At 39.4% G+C, this 22,848-nt stretch overlaps 1 protein-coding gene across 9 annotated transcripts in view; it reads left to right on the forward strand.

Annotated features, from left to right (window-relative positions):
• LTBP1 (latent transforming growth factor beta binding protein 1) overlaps nucleotides 1–22,848 on the forward strand; it is a 209,251-nt gene that overhangs the window by 134,477 nt on the left and 51,926 nt on the right. For 4 of the 9 annotated variants that reach the window (XM_064445906.1, XM_064445908.1, XM_064445910.1 and 1 more), the window contains 10 exons: nucleotides 607–840; nucleotides 3,111–3,133; nucleotides 4,123–4,225; nucleotides 4,827–4,925; nucleotides 7,804–7,929; nucleotides 9,076–9,201; nucleotides 9,905–10,027; nucleotides 12,093–12,212; nucleotides 18,991–19,113; nucleotides 21,183–21,305. In XM_064445906.1, coding sequence (XP_064301976.1) covers nucleotides 607–840; nucleotides 3,111–3,133; nucleotides 4,123–4,225; nucleotides 4,827–4,925; nucleotides 7,804–7,929; nucleotides 9,076–9,201; nucleotides 9,905–10,027; nucleotides 12,093–12,212; nucleotides 18,991–19,113; nucleotides 21,183–21,305 — 1,200 coding nt within the window. The remainder of the gene's footprint in view (nucleotides 1–606; nucleotides 841–3,110; nucleotides 3,134–4,122; nucleotides 4,226–4,826; nucleotides 4,926–7,803; nucleotides 7,930–9,075; nucleotides 9,202–9,904; nucleotides 10,028–12,092; nucleotides 12,213–18,990; nucleotides 19,114–21,182; nucleotides 21,306–22,848) is intronic. The other 5 variants (XM_064445907.1, XM_064445913.1, XM_064445909.1 and 2 more) reach the window with 4 other exon arrangements.

A 22,848-nucleotide genomic window follows, 5' to 3' on the forward strand; every position in this document is an offset into this window, starting at 1 on the left:
GTGATTTGGCTTTTTATGATCCCCATCTTGTTTTTATCCAGCCCACTGAGGTCAGTGGAAAGACTTATTCAGTTCGGTGGAATTTGGATCAGGTCTGGTATGAGACCTCTGACATAGTCAAACGGGATCCTGTGAATGAATGTTGTTACTGGTTGATATTCTTCTGTTCCTCTAGTTCAGGGTGATGAGCTTTTTTCCTTTGGTTTTGGCAAAAAGAGAATGATAGAAATAGTGATCTTCATTCCTTATGCAATGTAGATGATGATGACAGTTTGCATGTTTAAATTCATGTTCGGAAAGGATATACTGTTTGAAGAGGGTTAATACAAAAAAATATCTTGGTATAATGATAGATTAAACATAACTGAAGAAAGATGGAAAACTGGAGTGGAAACCTCCTGGGAATAACAGCCAGAACATGCTTTGGGGAGAATGCTCAGTCATATTAGCATGCAATGTGTAGCTTGTCTTTAAATTTTTTTTTTTCTAAAAATGTATATACAATATGAGATTAAATTTATTAGTGGTAGTCATTATATTTTCCACTATGTCAACATATTGCACTTTTAGACTCCTAAAAGGAATATTTTCCCATCCCAAATCTAGCTGCTTTTAAGGAAATCTGCCCTGGTGGAATGGGTTATACGGTTTCTGGCCCTCACAGAAACAAGCTATATCATCACCCTGCAGTTAGAGTACAGCCACCTGTCATTGGCAAGACCCCGATTACTCAGCCTGTTGCTAAAGGTACTTCTCCTCCACCTCTCCCAGCAAAGGAAGAGACAGTGGAGGCACTGACCTTCTCACAGAAAAGTGAGACTGAGATGGCTGTGCAAGAAGGTGAGAGTGGGAAAATTTAGTCTTTCTATATTTCTATGCATGTGTCTTCAATGGTATGTTTCTTTGTGGAGTAGTTGCATATAGTGCAGGACACAGATGTGTCACTTCCCACAGCAGTGTGTTCCATGTCATGGAGTGTACTGTTATGTGATTTACTTCTGAAATTTTATGTATAGCTCCTACCAGATGCTGAGAACACCATGGGGGGGGAGAGAGAGAGAGAGAGAGAGAGACTGCTTTAATCTCAGTCATTTTTGTGATAAGAAATAGTAAATATTTCATTTAAGACTTCTATAAAGATATTTATAATCTCTAGCATATAACAAAGGGCTCAACTCAGGCTTTGATTTAGTAGTATTTGGATTGACAGAAGTTAAGGGGGTTTTATCATCTTCCTTCTGTACAATCTTGTAGATTGGCACCACCTGATGTGGGCATGCATCCTCTTCATGTGGTCTGCTCTTACCCCTGCAGCTGTGCACTCGCTCGGCATGACCGTGTTGGATCAGCCCCTCTCTGCTGGGCTGTTTAATGATTAGTAGACTCCTCTAAGATATTTTCCTCAGATTGTTTTCTGCAAGCTCCTCAAAGGACTTGTAGCAGCTGAAATTTTCCTGAGTCTGAAACAAATATAGAAGCAAAGAAATGCAGAAAGCAGCACGATTATAAATATATTGCCAGCAAGCTTGGCATGAACTGACTGAATCATAGAATGTCCTGCGTTGGAAGGGACCCACAAGAATCATCAAGTCCAACTCCTGTCCCTGCACAGGGCAACCCCAAATTCATACCCTATCTCTGAGGGCATTGTCCAAGTGCTTCTTGAATAGCGTCAGGCTCGGTGCCGTGACTGCTGTCGTGGGGAGCCTGTTGCAGTGCTCCATCACCCTCTGGGTGAAGAACCTTTTCCTAATACCCAACCTAAACCTTTCCTGGCACATCTCCCTGCTATTCATTGCTGAAGAACCCTCTCATGATATTGAGTACTTAGTAGGTTATTTCCAAGCAGCAGTTATAGTAGACTAGTAGTTATTCTATATAGTAGTAGTAGTAATAATGTCAGGCCATTATTAGAAAGTTTCAGTCAGCTGACTTTGCAAAATTCTGTGTGACGTCTGTTACTTTCCAGTTAAAATCACTGCTCTAGTTTTGCTTTCAAAAATAAAATGGAGCTGAACTGTATCTAGAGAGAAAAAATAAGCTATTCAAATATACTTACAGACTGTGCTGGATTATAAAAACCTCACATAAACCTCTGGGCTTTTCTGCGTTACAGAGTGGAAAAAAAAAAGTGGTGTAACATTTGCTAAAATATTACTTCAGTAATTACGAAGATTGCCATATTCTAGTAAATCTTGAAACACAGAGAATCTGGAGAAAAAAAGAGGTTTTTAAAACAAAAACCTTTTAAAATATGCATATTCTAAGTCAGTAATGATACATACATGTTTGAATTTTATAATCCTCTTTTTAAAATGTTTGCATTTGGAATTTTTGAGATTTTATTAGAAGTTCTCCCAGTTCTGATAATCAGCCTCCCTGCTAATACTGAGGAAACTAGAGCAAGAAAAGTGATTTTTTTTTTTTTTATCTATCCTGTGGAAAATGTTGATTGTGAAAAGAAAAATATTATTACAGTTTTTTACAGAAGTATATAGATTTTCATCAGTAAAAAACAAGTTCAAAAAAAGCAAACTGCAATGGAAAATAAAATCTTGTATGAAATTTCTATCTCTCCTTCCCAGAAAAAAGTCACTTTTATGGAGGAGAAAACCCCAAATCACTTTTGCTTGCTTAAAGAAAAGACAAATTTCAAGCCTTGATTTTTTTTTTTTTAAAATAATAAATTCTTGCAGATTCATTAATGGTTAGTTATATAGAATTATGATATTAGTTTACCTTTAAAATAGTTACAGATGTTGATATTCCTTGGAAGGAGTTCAAAATGTTTAATCAGTGAGTTAATAACCTGTGAGTTTCTCAGATGGTTTCTAAGGAAACAGTTGAGACAACTGTAAGGCAGCTGAATACTGAGCAAATAATTGTAAGCATTGATTTGTAGAATCTTGTTCAGGTTTCAGTTTAGTTTTTACACTTGCTTCAGGAACATTGCTTCAAGTTTGCACCATTTGGCATGAGGTTAGAGCCTGAAATTTTTCTGTGATGGCAACAACCACTTTCAAATGCGCTAGTAGTTTTAAGTAGAATGTGTAAGTAAATGTTATGTGAAGACTGATTAATTTATTTTTTTTTTTTCTTTCTGGTTTTAGTGGCAACTGCAGCCCCTGATCAGGTAAAACATGATGCCATATATCTAGGAATTAGAATGCAAACCATGTATATGAGTTGTGATGCAGTAACTGTGAAAAGGATTTAGTATTTGTGAGGAACAAACTCCTCACTGTGGACCGGTGCAGACCCTGAGGCAAAAAGAGCTCATGTTGTTATTATATACAGCAGCAGGTAGTGAGGTACAGGAAAGAGATTACTTTAACCTCTCTTGAGGGCATTGGTAGAGGGTATAGTACAATACTGTTCTATCCCATTCTGGAGCCTGTATTTTAAAGAGGATATTGAAAAATGCGGACAGTATGGAGGAGAGCCACAGATACTGACAGCTAGAGAAAATGAGTTGGAGAGAAGCAGTATCCAGCTTTGAGAAGAATTTGTGCTACCTGCTTCAGAGACTTGTATTAATGCCTAAGTCAGTTTCCTAGGTTTTTTAGGGGTGCTGTGTAGTCAGTGGAGAAGAACAGGTGCATATCTGTGTTAAGTCCCCTGTTCTGGAGGTTCCAGATTCTCTACGCTGCAGATAATGGGATTCATTAGGAATAACGGCTGTTGTACTTTATTTCATTTTCCTAAAGACTTACAAGCTTCTAACACTTTCATGAAAATAAGATGATCAGTGCAATAGCTGAGAGAGAACCTTTCACAGTGGTCAAAGACTTAAGAGTTATAGGTGATTGTATACTTTCGTGTGATGCTGAACTGCAGTTAAATACTGTTTGTAAGCAGTTAAAGACCAGAGGATGGGAGAACTATGGAGATACAAAGCCAAAGATGCAATTAGATGCTCCGTGAAATAGCTGCTTCAAATCAAATCAGTGTTAAATTGTATGCCATGTTCTTTCAGGCTTAAATTGGTGGAAATCAATGATCTGCTATCAAAAGCCACTCATGAGAATGTTAACAGTTTCTCAAGCCAGGAGTTTGTGGGTTGTTATGATAGTGAATTTAAGGGAATGTTTTCAGAATGCAAATTTTTTATTATTCTTTTAGGAATTAGCTTCCCTGGATCAAGAAAAGCAGCCTGACCTAGAGCCTGGGCAGCCTCAGCTTTCTCCTGGAATTTCAACAATTAACCTGCACTCACAGTTTCCAGGTAGCTTGTTTTGACTTGCCTTTTTAGTATGAGAGATTGCTTACAATTCTACAAAGAATGGGAAGTTAGCAATTGTAATAGAGGTTAATTAAAAATTGATTGCAGCTTCATGAGCAATTTTTCTATGAGCAGAATGCAGGGCGGGGCAGGGCAGAAATCATGGAAGCTGAAGTCAGAGGAGTTGAAGATGGCATTGGCTGGGTCACTTTTTAGGAGGCAAAGATATATTTTAGGCAAAATTGATTTCCTGAATTACGTACATGAGCATTTTAATGCCAGCAGAGTTGAGGCCTTGTACCCCTTTCAAGAGGAAACTTTACTTAGGTATCTCCTTGTAGATTTACACATAACTTTCACTGCAAAAGTTTTACATTGTGCTTGCCTTCTTTAGCACCTCATTTTCCTTCACAAGCAGTAGAATGACGGAAAACACATATATACTATTTTTTCTACTCCAGATCTAAGCAGAATAAACTATGAAAAGCTCCATAGTGTCTGGCTTGTTCAGTATCATGTGTGAATTATTTAAGGGTTTTGGGGGTGGTTTTGGTTTGGGCTTTTGGGTTTTTTGTGTGATTGATTTCCTTTCCATGTCACACAGTAGTGATTGAGAAAACATCTCCTCCTCTGCCTGTTGAAGTTGCTCCTGAAGTCTCTACTTCAAGTGCAAGTCAAGTAATTGCACCTACTCAAGTTACAGGTATTGTACTTCCTGTTTAAAGCTAAAATAAATTTAAAAATGACTGAGTTTCTGACACTATAACTTGTTCCATGCTACTTTTGAATTATAATAGCGAAGATAATTTAGCTGTAGAGCAGAAATAAATGTTCTGGGGAGAGATAGAAAGTACAGAACAGCACAGCAATGAGGATACTGTCAACAGAGATAGGACTGGACCCTCTCGGGATGTACCTGCCATTTTTGTGCCCACAAATAAATGATGGAAGGAAAAATTAATAATTCCACCTCAGATTACATGATCTGCAACCGAAGTCCAGAACTAAAGAGTTTTTGGCTACAAGTCAGGACTTTAGACAGTCTGTACACGTATTCATGAAGGATACGTGATCATGCTCTTTGAGGGATGTTAGAGTTTGTGGGAGGTGGATCAGCATGTTCTACAAAAAGCACATGAGGAGTTATTGCAAGATCTATTTTGAAATGTTCTTTTGATATTTGTGCTCCTTCCTTTTTTGATGTATTAAAGTTGCCTTTTCTACATCCATGTGTCAAGAAGTGAAAGTAACAGAAATGCAAGTAATGCTCCTGTCATAGCTGAAACTTGTCTAAGTGATGGCTGCGTCCAAAAGGCATGAAAGTTTCACTTGCTGCGCATTTGAAAACAAAAAGGTGAATGTACTATGTGTGTATATGTGAGAGCATTACAATGTCACATTGGGTAGACTCTCAGAATTAACACAGGCTTCAAAGTAATTGCAGTAGTCAGGTAAGTACTTTGAGATGCAGTATTGTGTATGGTAGAGATATCTAGGCCTACCAAGGGTTTCTCAGTTTGCATTCACAGGGAGAAATTGCACATGCTTTAATAAAAGTGTAACTCTTCAAAGATGGCTTTCCTTCAAGCAGGAATGGGTTTTTGACTTGCGTACAAAATGCACAGGGTCTAAATCACCCGGTTGTTTGAAGTATGATTCTGTCTGCAGTTAAATCTTCCTGAATCTACTGTAAGAGTAGAGAAAGTATCCTGTTTGTCTGTAAGCATTTAGCTGCCTCCTGCAATTACCTATAGTTAAAGCTCATCAATCCCATGTGAAAATTCTACTAAATGGTGATTGTCAAACTAAACTCTGGAAGTCAGCTTTGCTATGATTGTGCCCCTTCTGCCAGCCACCTCCCTGCTTCCTTACAGGGAGAGGAAGTTGCCCTGCTGGGAGCTCACATCAGTTAGAAAAAATCTGGTAGTTTTCAATGCTCTGCTGTTTTTTCTTTCCTCAAGAAAAGGAGTGGAACTAGAAATTGCTGTGTGCTATAAACAAATCAATCTGTTATCCAGATACAGTTCCAAGTGTTGTTCAGATATTTAAGAGAGAGAAAAGTATAAATGAAGTAAAATTTGTAGGACAAAATCCTATGCTGGATTTAAAAAAGTGAATGTAATTAGAGTTGAGATGTTTTTGAGTGCCTTAATTCTGTACTTTAAGATTTAGTTAAATTTAAATGTAACCTATTTCTAAATAGTCTGGGTAAATGATTCTTCTTTACAGATGGTAACTTTTTCAGGAATTACGATTTCATGCTGCTGTATAACCTTAGTTTAAATTGCAACTAAACACAGTCATTACTATATTTTGCAGTAACACATACTTGGGGAATTTCTAAAACTACTGTAAGGATTTAGCATCCAATGCCACCCATATCTGAATCTCCTTATCTTACAAAATATATCCAAGCCAGTAACAGATGAGTATTCTGTAAAAATAACCAGAAATCCATTACAGTTATTTTCTTAACCTTCGATACAAAGGTTAAATAGTATAAATTTTTATTTTATATTATATTCATTTAACTTTACTTTTTATATACCCATTTAGATCTTGGATGGGACATGAGAATATGTCACTAGGAAAAGCCTAGATTGTTTCTAGATTTTTCCAGATAAGGTATCTATCACAGAAACTCAGGACTCAAGAAGTGGGCCCATGTGAAACTCATAAGGTTCAACAAGGCCAAGTGCAAGGTCCTGCATCTGGGTCAGGGCAACCCCCGGTATCGATGAAGGGACTGAGAGCAGCCCTCTGGAGAGGACTTGGGGGGTGCTGGTGGATGAAAAGCTGGACACAAGCCAGCAATGTGTGCTCGCAGCCCATAAGACCAACTGTGTCCTGGGCTGCATGACAAGAATCGTGGCCAGCAGGTTGAGGGAGGTGATTTTACTCTGCTCTGCTCTGCTCTGGTGAGACCCCACCTGGAGTACTGTGTCCAGATCTGGAGCCCTCATCACAGAAAGGACGTGGACCTGTTGGAGTGGGTCCAGAGGAGGGCCCCAAAAGTCATCAGAGAGATGGAGCACCTCTCCTGTAAGGACAGGCTGAGAGAGTTGAGGTTATTCAGCCTGGAGACGAGAAGGCTCCGGGAACACCTTATTGTAGCCTTTCAGTAGTTAAGGTGGGTTTAAAAGAAAGATGGGGACAAACTTCTTAGGAGGGCCTGTTGCAATAGGACAAGGGGTAATGGTTTTGAACTAAAGGAGGGTAGATTTAGACTGGATATAGGAAGAAATCTTTTACAGTGAGGGTGGTGAAGCCCTGGAACAGGTTGCCTAGCAAGGTCGTAGGTGCCCCATCCCTGGAAACATTCAAGGTCAGGTTGGACGGGGCTCTGAGCAACCTGATCTAGTTGTCCCTGCTTACTACAGAGGGGCTGGACTAGATGACCTCTAAAGGTCCCTTCCAACCCAAACTATGCTATGATTCTGTGACTCTACTGTAGACTTACAAACTTGATTTGTAGTTGTTTTCAGGCCTGATCTTTCTACTTGGATTAGGGAATATTGTACAGTTGCTGAACTATGTGGGGGAGTTTAAAATTAAACTGTGGGTTTTTTTACTTTCTTTAGAAATCAACGAATGTACAGTTAATCCTGATATCTGCGGAGCAGGACACTGTGTTAATTTGCCTGTGGGATACACTTGCATCTGCTACGACGGGTACAAACTTAATGATCAACAGACAAAGTGCTCTGGTATGAATGGGTGCTTTCAAAAATCTGAAATAACCATGCTATGAAATGCTTGAAATGTAGAGTCTTGTCAGGGGAAGTATGCTACAGTGCAGTCAGGAACTGCTTCCTCTGCTGAATGCTTCTAAACAACACAGAAACTAGTTTTTGTATGTCAAAATTTGCCAGCTAGTCTCTGATATAGCCTTTCAGCCATTCAGAACTGAATGTGAATTTAATTAAATTTAATGAAAGCCTTTCTCATTGTGAGATGAGAGGAAAAAGTGATTAGACAGACCATCTCTGCTCAGCTTTATATCAAGTATCTAAAATCATCAGACTGCTAAGAAGAAATACACTTCTGTTTGGAGAAAGAATGACTGAATTAGAGCATGTTTCTCAGAGTGATTTGCCCAGCTACCAGCTCTGCAGCTGGACTAAATCCAGTCATTTTGTTAGGTCCTTCCTTTCAACCTTCTGCTGAAAAGAGAAAGTGTATCATAAACATCCCAGAAGCAGTTTGAGATCTGCAAAGTGAGGTCTTCACCCCCTTCAAAGCTAGCAAGTTCATGAATAGAGGGCTCTGATGAACATGAGGCAGAGCCTAGACTGGCTCTACATGAGCCATTTCAGGTTTGAAAGCAGCTGTATCAGTATTTTTCTTTCATTCTGGATATGCTGTTTCCTCTGTAACTTGGATCAGAAAAAGTTTATTACATGATGTTGCCAAATTATATGCTATCAACTTTTCATGTTACCAAAAGTTCGGTTGCTTCACACTGCTACACATGCTATCAGGTGCTACTACAGTATTAAAAATTAATTTACACGCATACACAGCCAAATGGCAACTTAAAATCCTTCTATTTCATCCAAATTGTGTTAATGTTCCATACTTGCAGCTTGTGCTCAGCTTGCACTCAGTGTAGTGATTTGATTCTTCAGGCCGATGCAATATCCTTATAGTCTAAGCCAATACGAGCATTTTTTTCCAACCAAAACTATTTAATGCATCTTTTTAGCAGCTCTGAGGAGAGGAAAACATATACTTTTTCAAATAGCTAAAATAATTACAAGATCAGTCTTTTCAAAACCATGGCATAGAATGCACAAAAAGAGTCACAACTAAATATGTTCTTCTATAGTCTTGTGTTTTTACTTCTTTTGTAGATCTTAATGAGTGTAATCAGGCACCCCATCTCTGTTCCCTTGGACACTGTGAAAATACAGAAGGAAGTTTCCTATGTATTTGCCAAGCCGGATTCATGGCCAGTGAAGATGGAACCGACTGCGTTGGTAATTACTAGTGTCCTTTATAGAAAATAAAAGTATAAAAATTAATCCAATAGCTTATCTAAAACCCCCTAAAGTCCCTCTTTCAGCTTTTTTTCCTCAATGTCATTGGTACTGGTCTGATGTCTGGAAGTATAATAAACTGCCTCTCACCAGGTATTGTGGCGACGAAAATATTTGAGCAGCTCCTACTAATTTTCAAAATTATTATTTCTTGAAAAACAATTATTTATTTAATAACCTGCTTGTTTAGGAAAATTACCATTTAGTAAAAAGACCTTCTGTGGTGTAAAATACAAATATTCAAAACTCTTTCAATCACTCGCAGCTGTAACAAACCATATTTTTCAAATATAGCTGCAAAGAGCCACAGACCTTGCAGAGCAATACAGGCAGCCTGAATTGGCTGTGGTCTTCCTCAGGTTAGCGGTGCCTTGGGCACAATATACACGCTGACACACATTGTCTTTGCAACCGCAGGGCTGCTCAATGCTCTTCTTCCTACAGCTAGATAATCATTCTCTCCCTGATTACAAGCAGTGAGGTAAAGATGGAACTGTTCAGGAAGAACAGCTGTAGGGCTGGGGCTTGCAAAGGGCTTGAAAATCCAAACTTCCTTATGTTTAGTTAAAGCAGGGTTTAGGGGAGATGCAAGCGTTCAGTAATTTCATGGTGAAGCAAAGTTTCTCCTCTTTTTCATCTGCAGATTTTGATGAATGTTCAAGACCTCATACTTGTGGGGAAGGCTTTTGTATAAATACTGTCGGCTCATACAGATGTGAATATTGTGATAGTGGATACCAAATGAACAGGAGAGGTGAATGTGAAGGTAGGTTTGGACTCTTTACCAGTAGTAATACAGTAACAATTGCCAAGCCAAACAGCTGCAATAGGAAGGGCCATTTGTTTGCATTGACCGCTGTTTCTGACCTCAACAGAAAACTTTACATCTATTTCTTTATTTTTCAAGAAATCTGGCCATTAGACAGAAATATTAAAATAACTCAATACAGATTTTTTTCATGCTTAACTTAATATTTTTAACTGGTATTTTTTTTTAATTCCTTTCAATCTCCATTTGCTATTTGATTTCAGATGGAATGTCTTGGAACAGTGTTTTTATACCTATTTGTGTTCAGAGTTCCTTTTTCCCATCCCAATCTGTACTTCTTTCCATGGGTAATTTCTCCATCTTAATTTTAGTGGTAGATTTCTCTCACAGCTACTTTTGAAATTTCATTTGCCTTCGTATCACTTACCTTCCCCCTGTACACCAGCTGAAAATGGCAGAATGTTCAAAAGGACATTGCTTGCTTTATCTACAGTATGCCCTGGATGATGATGTGAAGTTACCATTTATTCATATCATAAAAACAATGCCAGATGTTACTACTGTTTGGAATGATTAATATTGCCTGATGTTCAAGGGAGACTTAGTACTGTGGTTTGAGCTGCAAAGGGAGAATTCTCAGAGGGTGCAATCTTAAACAAGAAACCTTTTTGATTATTCTCCAGTCTTTTCAGTCATTTGATGTCTGGAACTGCAATTCAATTACTATTATTTAGATTTAAGGTGCTGCAAAGGAGTTCCCCCACTATGGACAGAACCATCTTAGGACAGCTATCTTAATAGATCTGGCCATGGAATCTCTTAACTTCATTGTTAGTCCTTCCCTGCATACTTTACCAAGTTTCTGGTTTAAAACAAACAAAAAAAAACCCACAAAAAACCCAAAAGAAAACCACAAACAATAATTTTTTCTGTATTATAACAGGTAGAAAGTCTAAGTTGGCTTTTTTTTTTAAATTTAAATAAATTTTTCATGCACTCCACTCTTAAAACAACTTTTTCCAAATATTCTTTGTCAGCAGGGAATCTGCATTTAAGATAAGCTAGAAATCAGAATATCACAGTGTGTCAAATTTCTTACTAGCTTGTATTTTAAGTAGTATGGTGGTAGTCCTCTGTCACCTAACTTAACAATATGTAATTTCTGAAACCAAGTTCTCTGTTGAAAGTTATTTAAGGTTGCTTAAAGGAAAAACCCTCCTACACTAAATCCATCAAACCAAGGAAATGACACATTCAGGGAATCATTTCACCATGTCATTACACCTACACGTTAGTTACCCTACTGACAGATTCCAGATTCCACAAATACCTCCTTTCCGCCTCCTCCACACTTCAAAAACAAAGGCAAGAATCCTCAAAGCTGCACATGATACACATAGTTCACTTACACTTCCTTGCTCCATCTTCATTCTGCCTTCAAGCTATACTCATGCAAGCTCTGTCGTGGGCCTAGCCCAAGAGTGCATACATGTTTTTGTAGAGTCTATTGTTTATGTAGAACAGTTTCGTAGGCATAGCTGAGCTTCACTGCATACAGTTAAGTATCTCTATAAAATCTTGTGATTTCTTTTAGCTTTGCAGCACTTAGACTTTATTTTGACTGAAAATTGCTTTCCTTTGAGAAGCCTGAGCTACAATTTTATTGTTGCAATGCACTTCCAAAGTCTGTTGAGACTGCTATAAGAACAACCTCAGGACACTTCAATATGGTAAAGGGGTGATGTAAGCAAAGTTATTCTTACCTATCTTAGTCAGAAATCTGATCTGCTGTATGTTATGGAGGGCCTACCAAAGATTCGCAGTATAACAGAAAATTCAGATTCAGTTGCATGTACTATGATCTAATTTATTTCTCAGAGATACACCTTCGCTGGTACAAATCTGTGCAAACTTGTACCTTCCTGGGTCTCTAACAGAAAAGTATGCAACTCTTTAAATGTGTGAGTATAACATGAGCACAGTCAGAATAACCAGATTAGTTTATTGTTCAGTGTTTTTTTATGGCTTTGACCAGTATTTCCTTTTATCTTCTCTTTTGAAGACATTGATGAATGCCTGACTCCAACTACTTGTCCAGATGCACAGTGCATTAATGCTCCTGGCTCTTACCAGTGCATTCCTTGCAGAGTGGGCTTCAGAGGCTGGAATGGACAGTGCCATGGTATGTTCTCTTTGTATCTCTGGTTATAGTTCTTGTTCTGAGGTACTGTATTTCCTCTGCCACCAGTGTTACAGCCCTGGGTCCCTGTTTCATTCAATAATAAGATTTTTAAAATAACTTTATGTTCTCAGCCACAGTATCTATGAGGAAATCATGTTATACTGTAGTTAAATGAACATTGACTCTAGACTGCAAACAGTACAATAAAAATAACAAAACAAAATTCTTGAAATAGAAAATATGGAACTGAAATGGAAGTGTAATCAGTGAATGCTAGTAGGCCATTGTTTGGAGGTATTGAATGGGAAAACCATGAGAGTGCTAACACATCATGTGACTGGCAGGTGTTTCAATAGGATATGGGAGTCTGCTCACAAAGCATATTAATAAAACTTCTGAACTACCTGTACTTCTAGCAAAACATTCGTCACATCTTAGAACAGCTTGTTGTACTTTAGGTTAGGTTTTTAGGACAGATTTCTCACGTTATACTTCTGTTGATTTGTTTTTAAATGTTAGATTTTTTTTTCCCCCAAAACAGTTTTGGCTATTTGAGATATAGCTAAGTGAGAACAAATGAATCCCTTGTGCAGAAAGAAATAATCTTTTGCAGTTTTGAGTGCCGCTTCCTGGGGCACTACCAGAAGCTTAAATTTGACCTCAGTTATGAAGGATCTGCTGTCTTGTTGTGAATCCTCTTGTACACTATACATGTAACACATGCCCTATAATTTGTGATAGTTGGAGTAACCATGTTATTTAAACATAGGTGTATAATAACTGGCATAGGAGGTGTTGCATTATTGTGGTAGGTCAGATTGGCAATATACTTCCATAGCTTATTTCCTAATGGCTCCCAATCCCTGTGATTTGGTTCAGTTCATAAAGCAGTCTAAGAGGATTGCTTGGGCTGAAATAGTACCGGAAGGTGGGCATCTACTGTGCTCCAGCTGCAAATGGACTTTTGAAGTGGAGCAAGGCTAGAGCCAGGTTGCAGTGAAAGCACCTGAAAATGTATGGTGTAGCTGTCAAAGCCTCACCACCAGTTTTGCTGTACAGGTGGTACCTTTTTCAACCACCCTGTTTTCTAATGAAGGCATATTGTGGCAAATTATTTCTATCTGAACATCTGCCTGTTACAATTTATCAGTATATCAAAGCCACTTTATTTAGTCTTGTCATTTGACTTATTGTGGAGGAATGTATTTCTCAGGTAATTTCATGGATTTTAACAGAGTTATAACAAGCTATGGAATGTTTACAGCAAACTGACATGGTTCACTTAGCACATGTTTATGTCTGTCTTTGTTTTGCTCCTTCTCTCCTGCCTGGATGCATGCTACCTTTGTAAAGAATGTGGCACATGCACTCTGTTGAGAAAGGTTTCCTCTTAATTAATGCCTTATTTGGAAAATGTAAAGTTGATTTAATTTTTCATTCTTTCATGATATAAAACTTGATTTCTATACCTATTTATGAAAATTGCCTGGTTGAAAATGCTGTGGCATAACTTTCACTTGTTTCATTCTTGCTAACTGGGTCAGTAGGAGTAGAATGAGAGAAGTCACTGCTCTGCTCAGATTTACAAACAAAACTGAGTCATGTAAGGAATAAGTCTTGGTTCCAAGTCGCTGATACTTTTTTTTCCTTGTATTACTGTATGTGATTTCCCTTTTTCCTTTGTTTTATGAAATGTTCAAAGCCTGGACATCTCGCTCACATCATTAGTGATGTGATCTGTCTTCATTTTCTGTTTATCCTAGACTTACATAATGTTGAAAATGAGCCATACACATTTTAGAAAATGTAATGCAGAAATGCAGACAAGGATTGGTTTAAATCTGTAGCTTTGCAATATGGTATAATTTAAATACACTGAAAAGGAAAATATTTCCCAAGTTACCTATGAAAGGTATTTAAGTCTATTGTTCCATGACCAGTTTAGGTCAGTGGCAGCTCTGCTATTTTCCCCCAGCACCGTTTTCAGTCTTTTTTTAACCTCGGCTCATTTCTCTGCCTGTACTTGATGCCCTAGAAAGTCTAGCGTAACAATCCTACAGTTCTTGAATGCTATTGATATTGTAATCTTCCAGGGTTTAAAGCCAGAACATAGCTACTTCTGTTTAATAAAGACAAGTCAATCAATTCACTTCAGACTTACATAGAATAGATTTAACTGAAGTTTATGTGAGAATATCCAGCGTGAGATCATAGCATAGTTTGGGTTGGAAGGGACCTTTAGAGGTCATCTAGTCCAGCCCCTCTGCAGTGAGCAGGGACAACTAGATCAGGTTGCTCAGAGCCCCGTCCAACCTGACCTTGAATGTTTCCAGGGATGGGGCACCTACGACCTTGCTAGGCAACCTGTTCCAGGGCTTCACCACCCTCACTGTAAAAGATTTCTTCCTATATCCAGTCTAAATCTACCCTCCTTTAGTTCAAAACCATTACCCCATGTCCTATTGCAACAGGCCCTGCTAAGAAGTTTGTCCCCATCTTTCTTTTAAACCCACCTTAACTACTGAAAGGCTACAATAAGGTGTTCCCAGAGCCTTCTTGTCTCCAGGCTGAATAACCTCAACTCTCTCAGCCTGTCCTTACAGGAGAGGTGCTCCATCTCTCTGATGACTTTTGGGGCCCTGTGGTGGGTTGGCCCTGGCTGGAGGCCAGGTGCCCACCAAAGCCACTCTATCACTTGTTCTCCTCACTGGATAGGGGAGAGAAAATATAAAGCTTTTATGCCTTTTTAGCTTTTTTATGCCACGGAAGGCTCATGGGTCAAGATAAGGACAGGGAGAGATCACTCACCAATTACCATCATGGGCAAAACAGACTCGAGTTGGGGAAATTACCTTAATTTATTAATCAAATCAAAGTTAAGAAATGAGAAATAAAACCAAATCTTAAAACACCTTCCTCCTACCCCTCCCTTCTTCCTGGGCTTAACTTTACTCCCAATTTTCTCTACCTCCTCCCCCCGAGTGGCACAGAGGGACAGGGAATGGGGGTTGTGGTCAGTTCATCACATTGTTTCTGCTGCTCCTTCCTCACACTCTTCCACTGATCCAGCATGGGTTCCCTCCCATGGGAGACAGTCCTCCACAAACTTCTCCTGTGTAGGTCCTTCCCAAGGGCTGCAGTTCTTCACGAGCTGCTCCAGCGTGGTTCCCTTCCCTGGGGCGCAGTCCTTGAGGAACAGGCTGATCCAGCACGGGTCTCCCCCAGGGTCACAAGTCCTGCCAGTAAACCTGCTCCAGCATGGTCTCCTCTCTCCATGGGGCCACAGTTCCCACCAGGAGCCTGCTCCAGCGTCAGCTTCCCATGGGGTCACAGCTTCCTTCAGGCACAGCAGCCTGCTTTGGTGTGGCATCAGTGGATATTTTCTCCACCGTGGACTTCCTTGGGCAGCAGGGGGACAGCCTGATACAGACCATGATCTTTATCACCATGGTCTTTATCACGGACTGCAGGGGAATCTCTGCTCTGGTGCCTGGAGCACCTCCTCTCCTCCTCCTTCACTGACCTTGGTGTCTGCAGAGTTGTTTCTCTCACATATTCTCACTCCTCTCTCCAGCTGCAGTTGCACAGGTTGTGGCTTTTTTGGGGTATTTTTTTCGTTGTCGCTTTCTGGTTTGGGTTTGGGTGGGGCTTTTTGGGTGGGTGTTTTTTTTGTTTGGGTTGGTTTTTGGTTTTCTTGTTCCCCCTTCTTAAGTATGTTATCCTAGAGGTGCTACCACTGTTGCTGATGGGCTTGGCCACCAGCCAACCAATTCCTTATCCACTGAACAGTGCACCCATTAAATCCATATCCTCCAATTTATAGAGAAGGATGTTGTGGGGGACTGTGTCAAAGGCCTTACAGAAGTCCACATAGGTGACATCCATAGCATTTCCAGTGCATATTGGAAGAAATTAAAAATGGTACTTGCACACCATGCCACCTCATTGTCTTGACATTGCTACTGTCCCAGGCCACAGAATCACAGAATCCCAGGTTGGAAGGGACCTCAGGGATCATCTAGTCCAACCTTTCTAGGAAGAGCAGAGTCTAAACAAGATGGCCCAGCACCCTGTCCAGATGACTCTTGAAGGTCCCTTAGTGTGTTTGTGTCATACAGGAACTATTTGAATTTTTTTAAAAAGTTTACTTGCAATCACAGGTGATTCTTTTATCTGTGTCTCTCTGCATTTGCACATTCAGACAAAGTGATATATTGTAATATATAATGACAATAAAGTAGTATGTGAATCTAGAGCACACTTCTGTGTATTGATTAATAAACAACAAAAAAAAAATTAGGTTGACAAAACTTTCTAGACCACTTCATCCTCATGGTTATCACTGTGGTGGATTTTGCAGCTATGTTAACTAACTATATTCAGCTTGTTCAGCATTAGAGACCCCATCAGAAGGTTTCAACACTTATACAGAGGTCAGCAGAGCTGATCCATATACCCCTAGCCCTAGTGTAGGGATGTTTGATAGTCAGTTACAGCTCTGGACTTCATCTCAGATGATTTAGGTTCTGTTCCTGGCTTTTCAGGAAAGTCTCTTGATCTTTGAGTCCCATCCAAATATCAGAAATAATATTGCAGGCTTTGTTTTTAAGTAGCTTGGAGATAAGTAGATGAAAATGAATCTATAAGAAGCAGATTTGTTATTCAGTTGGAAATTCACGTGCCTGACTGCTGAATTAGGTTCTCTGTGTTTTAATAAATTCTTGAATTTGAGCATTGATCATATACATCAAGAGCAAAGGTTGTGTTTTGTTGAGCAAGCACATTTTGCAACAGCAGGGAACTGAGAAATTAGTCTTGCAGATGGGTATAAGTAGTATTGCCTGCTGAACTGCCATAGCAAAGCACCTGTGGATCTGTGCAGTTGTCACCTGGGAGGATGCCACTTCGTGTTCTTGGCCAGGCTGCAACAGGGCATCTTATTTACGGAGTTAAGAGGCTCAGGTGAGGAAACAAGAATTGTAGGTCTTTTGAAATATTGACAATAATGGCGATTTCGTGTGTGTCTGTGGAGAGATGGGCTTTGTCAAAGTCAGATTGTGCAGGAGCTTGTAAAGAGCCAAGAATGATAAATATATATGAGGAAAATAATTGCTGCATATATTCACAGTAGGTAATAAGAGTTATGACGATGATTTGAAGACCTCTAATCTTTTTCCAGCTCTCCCTGTGCTACAGCTGCCTAAATAGCTCAAGTACCTCAAATAATCAGTAGTTTTTTATGTTGACAGATTTTGTGTGCTTTGTGGTGGCAAAAGACAGGATAATAGGGTGTACTATGATTTCGAGCACATAAAAGCAAATAAGGCATGATTCTTTTCTGCACTGGTGAAGCTAAAAAATACAGCTTTTTCCATACAAACAGGGACACCTTCTTGCTGTTAACTACATCCCTAAAATAAATAAAATTTGAAAATTAAACTTTTGGGTTTTTTAAGTGAAAGCCACTTCGAGGGGCTAAGACAAAATTGATTATTTTTGAATACTGAATTAATTTTGGCTGTGTTTATAATGAAATATGTTATTTATGTGTTTGCTTTTTCTTTGTTGATTTATACAAATTGCATTCAGAAGGATTTCTTGAAAATTATTCCTAAGTAGTAAGCTAGCAATTTTCACGTTGGCTAAAACGAGTGGCCCATCTAGTTAATACCCTTCTTCCAAGGAATGATTAAAGTTCGTGTCTATGGGATAGCTTATAGAAAAAAAATTTCTTTCAAATCCTCCTGTAAATAAAGGATGGTTTGTGACCAGAAAGAGATTTTGCTTCTAAAACTTTTTTTATAAAGGCATAATTCATTGGAGTTCCTTGTTGCCTCTATAGAGTAGCCTTACAGAGAGACCTGCATGAAGTGCAGAAAACACCTTGAAATTCCTCAGGTGTCAGCTAAGTCCTTTAGAACCTGCCTCCTTTAAGTCCATTTGAAAAATGTCGTCTATGAAGGTCTCACATGTATGTGTGTTTCATATAGAGTCTTTAGTTATGCACTGGAGAACTCCTCTAAATCCTGTATGTTAATTGACCTAGCTTTAAAAAGCAGCAAAAACTCAACAGCAGAAAATGTTGTTGAGGTATATTCTAGCTTCCGAGAGGACCTCCCTGTTCCCTCGTACCCATAGGTAAGCTCCAGGTAAACAAGCGGAGGCAGCAGCCTGGGGGGATTCTGAGCAAAGCACATGTTTTAAAAATGGTTTGAGAGAGAACAGGTTCTAACACAGACTTGCCACCATGAGCTGTGACTGCTTTTCTGGACTGTTCCTTGCAATAGCAGAAGGATTAGTGATAATAGTTACAAGGTATTTGCAGCTGCTAGTGCTTTTATCGCAGGTACATATCCTAAGAATAAATCTATGTAATGCGAGAATGAACGTGCCAGCACTTGCTGACCTCTTTCCTATACTAAAGCTACACTGTGGGAAACTTATGGGCAAAATAATCTTACTCAGGTAAGGATGATGTGGACACAGTTAGTTCATAATGCAACAGCTATTTGGAAAAAAAAAAAAAGGTACTTGCAGTACTGGGATGAAAGCATAGTATTAGTCTTGTGGGCCCTAAGTATAGTTGAGTATTTGAGGACAAGGCAGGTCAACTTCAAGTCCTTTTTTTCAGGCAGAATGCTGCAGGATTGTCAAAGTCAAAATATAAAGGAAAACTGATTATAACTGATTATGGTAGAATTTGAATAAATTTCCAACTCAACAGAAAGATGGTTGTACCCAAGTTAATTATACGATTACACTTTATTTGTATTCACAGATATAGATGAATGTCAGTATGGCAATCTCTGTACAAATGGACGTTGTGAAAATACAGAGGGGTCTTTCAGATGTATTTGCAGCCAAGGTTTCAAACTCTCTGCATCAGAGGATCAGTGTGAAGGTAGGAAAAATTATAATTAACATTCATAAGGTTGCACTTACCTTTTAAATAATATTTTTCATCTAATAGTGTTCCTTCTAATGGAGAAACAACAAATGTACAACACTGAAGCTAAGTAACCAAAAATGTAAGAATATGTATTTCCATTTTATGGCTTCCATGGTCACGTTGTAGATTTTGACATTTGTTGTAAAGCCAATCAAGAACGTGTATCCATATTTATATTGCTAAATCGGAATTTCTGCAAAATCCTTGGCATTTCTGTCATTTTAGCATTTTGGGGACAGTGGCTTTCGCTGCCTTAATAGCTTTTCATTCTATCCTTTTTTTTTTTTTCTTTCTTTAATGTGGGTGAATGGAATCAAAAAACTCAGGCTGCACCCTCTTGGAACCCAGCAGTGTCAGTTAACACTGAGCTGATGCCTGCATTGGTGTCACTGCATTTCGAGTAGTAAATTTAGTAGAGAGGGTTTGGTGTCATACTTCTAAGAACAGTACCTGTACCTCCAAAGTGTCAGGTTCTACATTTCTTCCACATCTAAAATTCCTATTGGGACTGCTCCAGTGGAACAAAATTAGGTCTGAAGTCAGAACGGAGTAGTCTGAGAGAGAACCTAGAGTGTGTACAGGAGGTATGAATACCCCTCTTCTTAGGGAGAGGGGACTTCCTGAAACATCTCCCCAAAGGTGAAAATGTGGGAGAATGCCTCTAAGCTGGGGAGGCACACAGAAACCTGAACATTTCTTGTCAGATGTTTTTTCTTATTTCCTTTCCCCCACCCTTCCCTCAGGGCCTGCATGTAGCACCAAACACTTGCGGTCTTCTGAGTGCTAAAAATAATACAGTAAAACTAAATAATCATTCATGTAAATTTGTCAGGAAGTTTGAAACAAAACATCAGTGTAAGTTAAGTGTCTTGAGTGAGTTAAATGTGCTGTCCAGGACGCACAGCAGACTGGTCTTGGGGAAAGTATGTAGACAAAGTTTGACTGCTTCCTCTGAGCCTTTCATGGAAAAGGGCCCTTGCCAAGCTGAGCTGGCATGTGCAGACTGTTCTTCTTAAAGTGCACACTTCTAAAGTAAGGACCTGTACACGTGCCCAAATGCTACATGCAGCCCCACAGATTTTGGTGATCCTTAAATGCAAAACTTCTGTGGTCACAAGGGACCATTGCTTAAGAGGTCAGACTATGTAGCCATAACACAGACCTGAAAAACTGCATTGAGTAACCTCCTCCTGTTTGAATTGGACTATATTTTTCAGAAAGACATTCAGCTGTGCCTAAATCCTAGAACTGACTAAGAACCTACCGTATCAATTTAATTATTGTTTCTTAATGAGTATTTTATAAGTAAGGGAGGGAAGACAGGTTTCCTAGCTCAAACAAGACATGTGCTATGTTCTGAGTTCAGAGTGCTGCTCCTCTCCAATATTTTAAGTTTTTCATAGGAAAATTTCAGTTTGATGTTCAAGTCCATCAGTTAACCCAGCCTGACCCCAGTTTATGAGAAATGAAGCGCTGAGGGATTAGCAGTGGTTATGGAAGCAAAGAGACATTTCCCCATTCTTACAGTATTAATACAGTTACAAGGCAAGTATTTAAAGGACCCTTAAGGTACAACTGCACGGGGGAACAGCCTCTCAGTGTGCATCTGAAAACCACACCCTGTTAAAAGGTGGTGAATCCTGCTGGAAAGTATTTTGTGGGTTTTGCTGACTCACTGGAGCAGCTGGTTTGTTACCTCTGCCAGATATAAAAGAAACAAAAGCAGCTCTCAAGCAGCATCTGTGTGTGTTTGTGTGTGTACCTGCTTGTGCACTGAGGGATATACTGATGCTACAGGAGAGAATGCTGAATGCAGTCATCTCAAGGAAAACATCCAATCTGCAGTTTCATATATTTTTGTGTTGTATTGGCTGTCTGCATTTGTTAATAAATCGATCAAGACAATCAGTCCTGGATACTGACACTCTGATGCTGTTTTGCTCAGTATTGTTTATTGCACCATTTGGTTAGTAATTGGTATTTTCAGATGTGTTATGTTTTTGCTGTCTCTTCTGCTACAGATATAGACGAATGCCAGCACCGACCACTCTGTACGAATGGACGCTGCAGGAACACAGAAGGATCTTTCAGATGTATGTGTAGCCAAGGCTACTCATTATCCTCTGCTGGAGATCATTGTGAAGGTAAGCTTGTGGACTCATTTTTTTCAGTAAGTTCTTGCGTATTTCAGCTGCAGGCATGAACCCTTTTGAAAATGGAGCAGAAGGGTATGTTGCTCCTCTTTCATTCTCAATAATTTACTGTCAACCGTTCAACAGTCCCCACCTACACAGCAACATATTTAATGGATTCTTAGAAATAGACCCTGTCATCTTTCCACATACAAGAAGTCAGCACGTTTCCAACAGTAAGATTGGAAGAGCAGTTGACATTGTTACCAAAAACAATTAATACTTTCCAAACCTTGTTGCTCAAATTCTGACACAGAGGTTCTGTATTACAAAACCTTCTGCCAGCATACACTGTTCACATGGGGGCCTACTAAATTAAAACTACTTCTCCAGCTGGTTTTGGGAACCTGTAGCCAGCCACCACAATCCCACTGTGTGCACTGGCAGGAGAAAATATGTAGTATAAGATGATCTCCAGGGGGATCTGCTGGACCTCACAGCTTTCACTGTCTCAGAAGGCAGCCTACATACTAAGCTTGTAAAAACAACAATAAGAGGTGAAAGATGTAGAGTAAGCATAGGGAGAAATGCTGTGTTATAGAAAACAGAAACATTCTATTATGTCTCAAGTAGAGTGATGTAATTATCCAATAATTGGCAAACAGATTTTTTTCTAATCAGTTATTTCAAAGCTACTCCCTCTTCTCCATCTTTGGCTATACCACCCAATACAGTACATCTGCTGCACTGCTCATGGTCACCTTGGGCATGTGAGGTTACTTAACAGCAAGCTCCAGAAAACATTGTATCTCAGTTGCTTCCTTATCTCACCCTAGGGGGAAAAAACATGTCAGCTAAGGTCTCACCATACAGGTGGTATTAGCACATAAAAACTTTCCAGTCTCTGGTGTGCTTTCTAGAGCTGCAGCTCCTTACTGCTCCTCTACCTAATAGTGTTCTGCTGCTAGGTTATCCTTCACACAGCACTCTAAGAGGCAGTTCCCACCTTCTCGCCCACAGCAATAGGTCAGGAATCCTCCTTTTCAAGTGGTCCAGGCAGAAGAGCAGTTCCCCCTGAGCCAATCAAATGCTGCCTTCTCAAGACAAACCTGTAATCAGACCAGACTTCATCACAATGGTGATACTGGATTGTCCACATTTAATGAGTGACAGCATCCCTTGAAGTTCTCACCAACAAGGAATAAGGATGTCTTTTAAAATCTCCTCAGTACAATGATACTCTTTGCTGACCTGTGTGGAAAATCTGGTCATAGACTAACTTAACACAATCTTCTCAGAGTTCCTGGTGAATGCCAGCATCACTTGCATCAGCTTCAAGAAATGTGCACTGATGATGCAAGGCACTGGAAAGTTGTGTCAAAAAATTTTTGCTCTGGCTTCCAGATCTTCATGAATTGCAATAGATGTGGAGATACAGAGATACTGTGTCAAGAATCAAAGAAAATTTTGGTGGGTGGAAGGGATCACTTGTCCATTCCTCCTCCAAAGGCAGAACAAACCATATGGTGTCATTCCTGACAGGTACTCATCTAAC

Source organism: Phalacrocorax carbo, chromosome 3 (genome assembly GCF_963921805.1).
Source record: "Phalacrocorax carbo chromosome 3, bPhaCar2.1, whole genome shotgun sequence".
Lineage (NCBI taxonomy): Eukaryota > Metazoa > Chordata > Aves > Suliformes > Phalacrocoracidae > Phalacrocorax > Phalacrocorax carbo.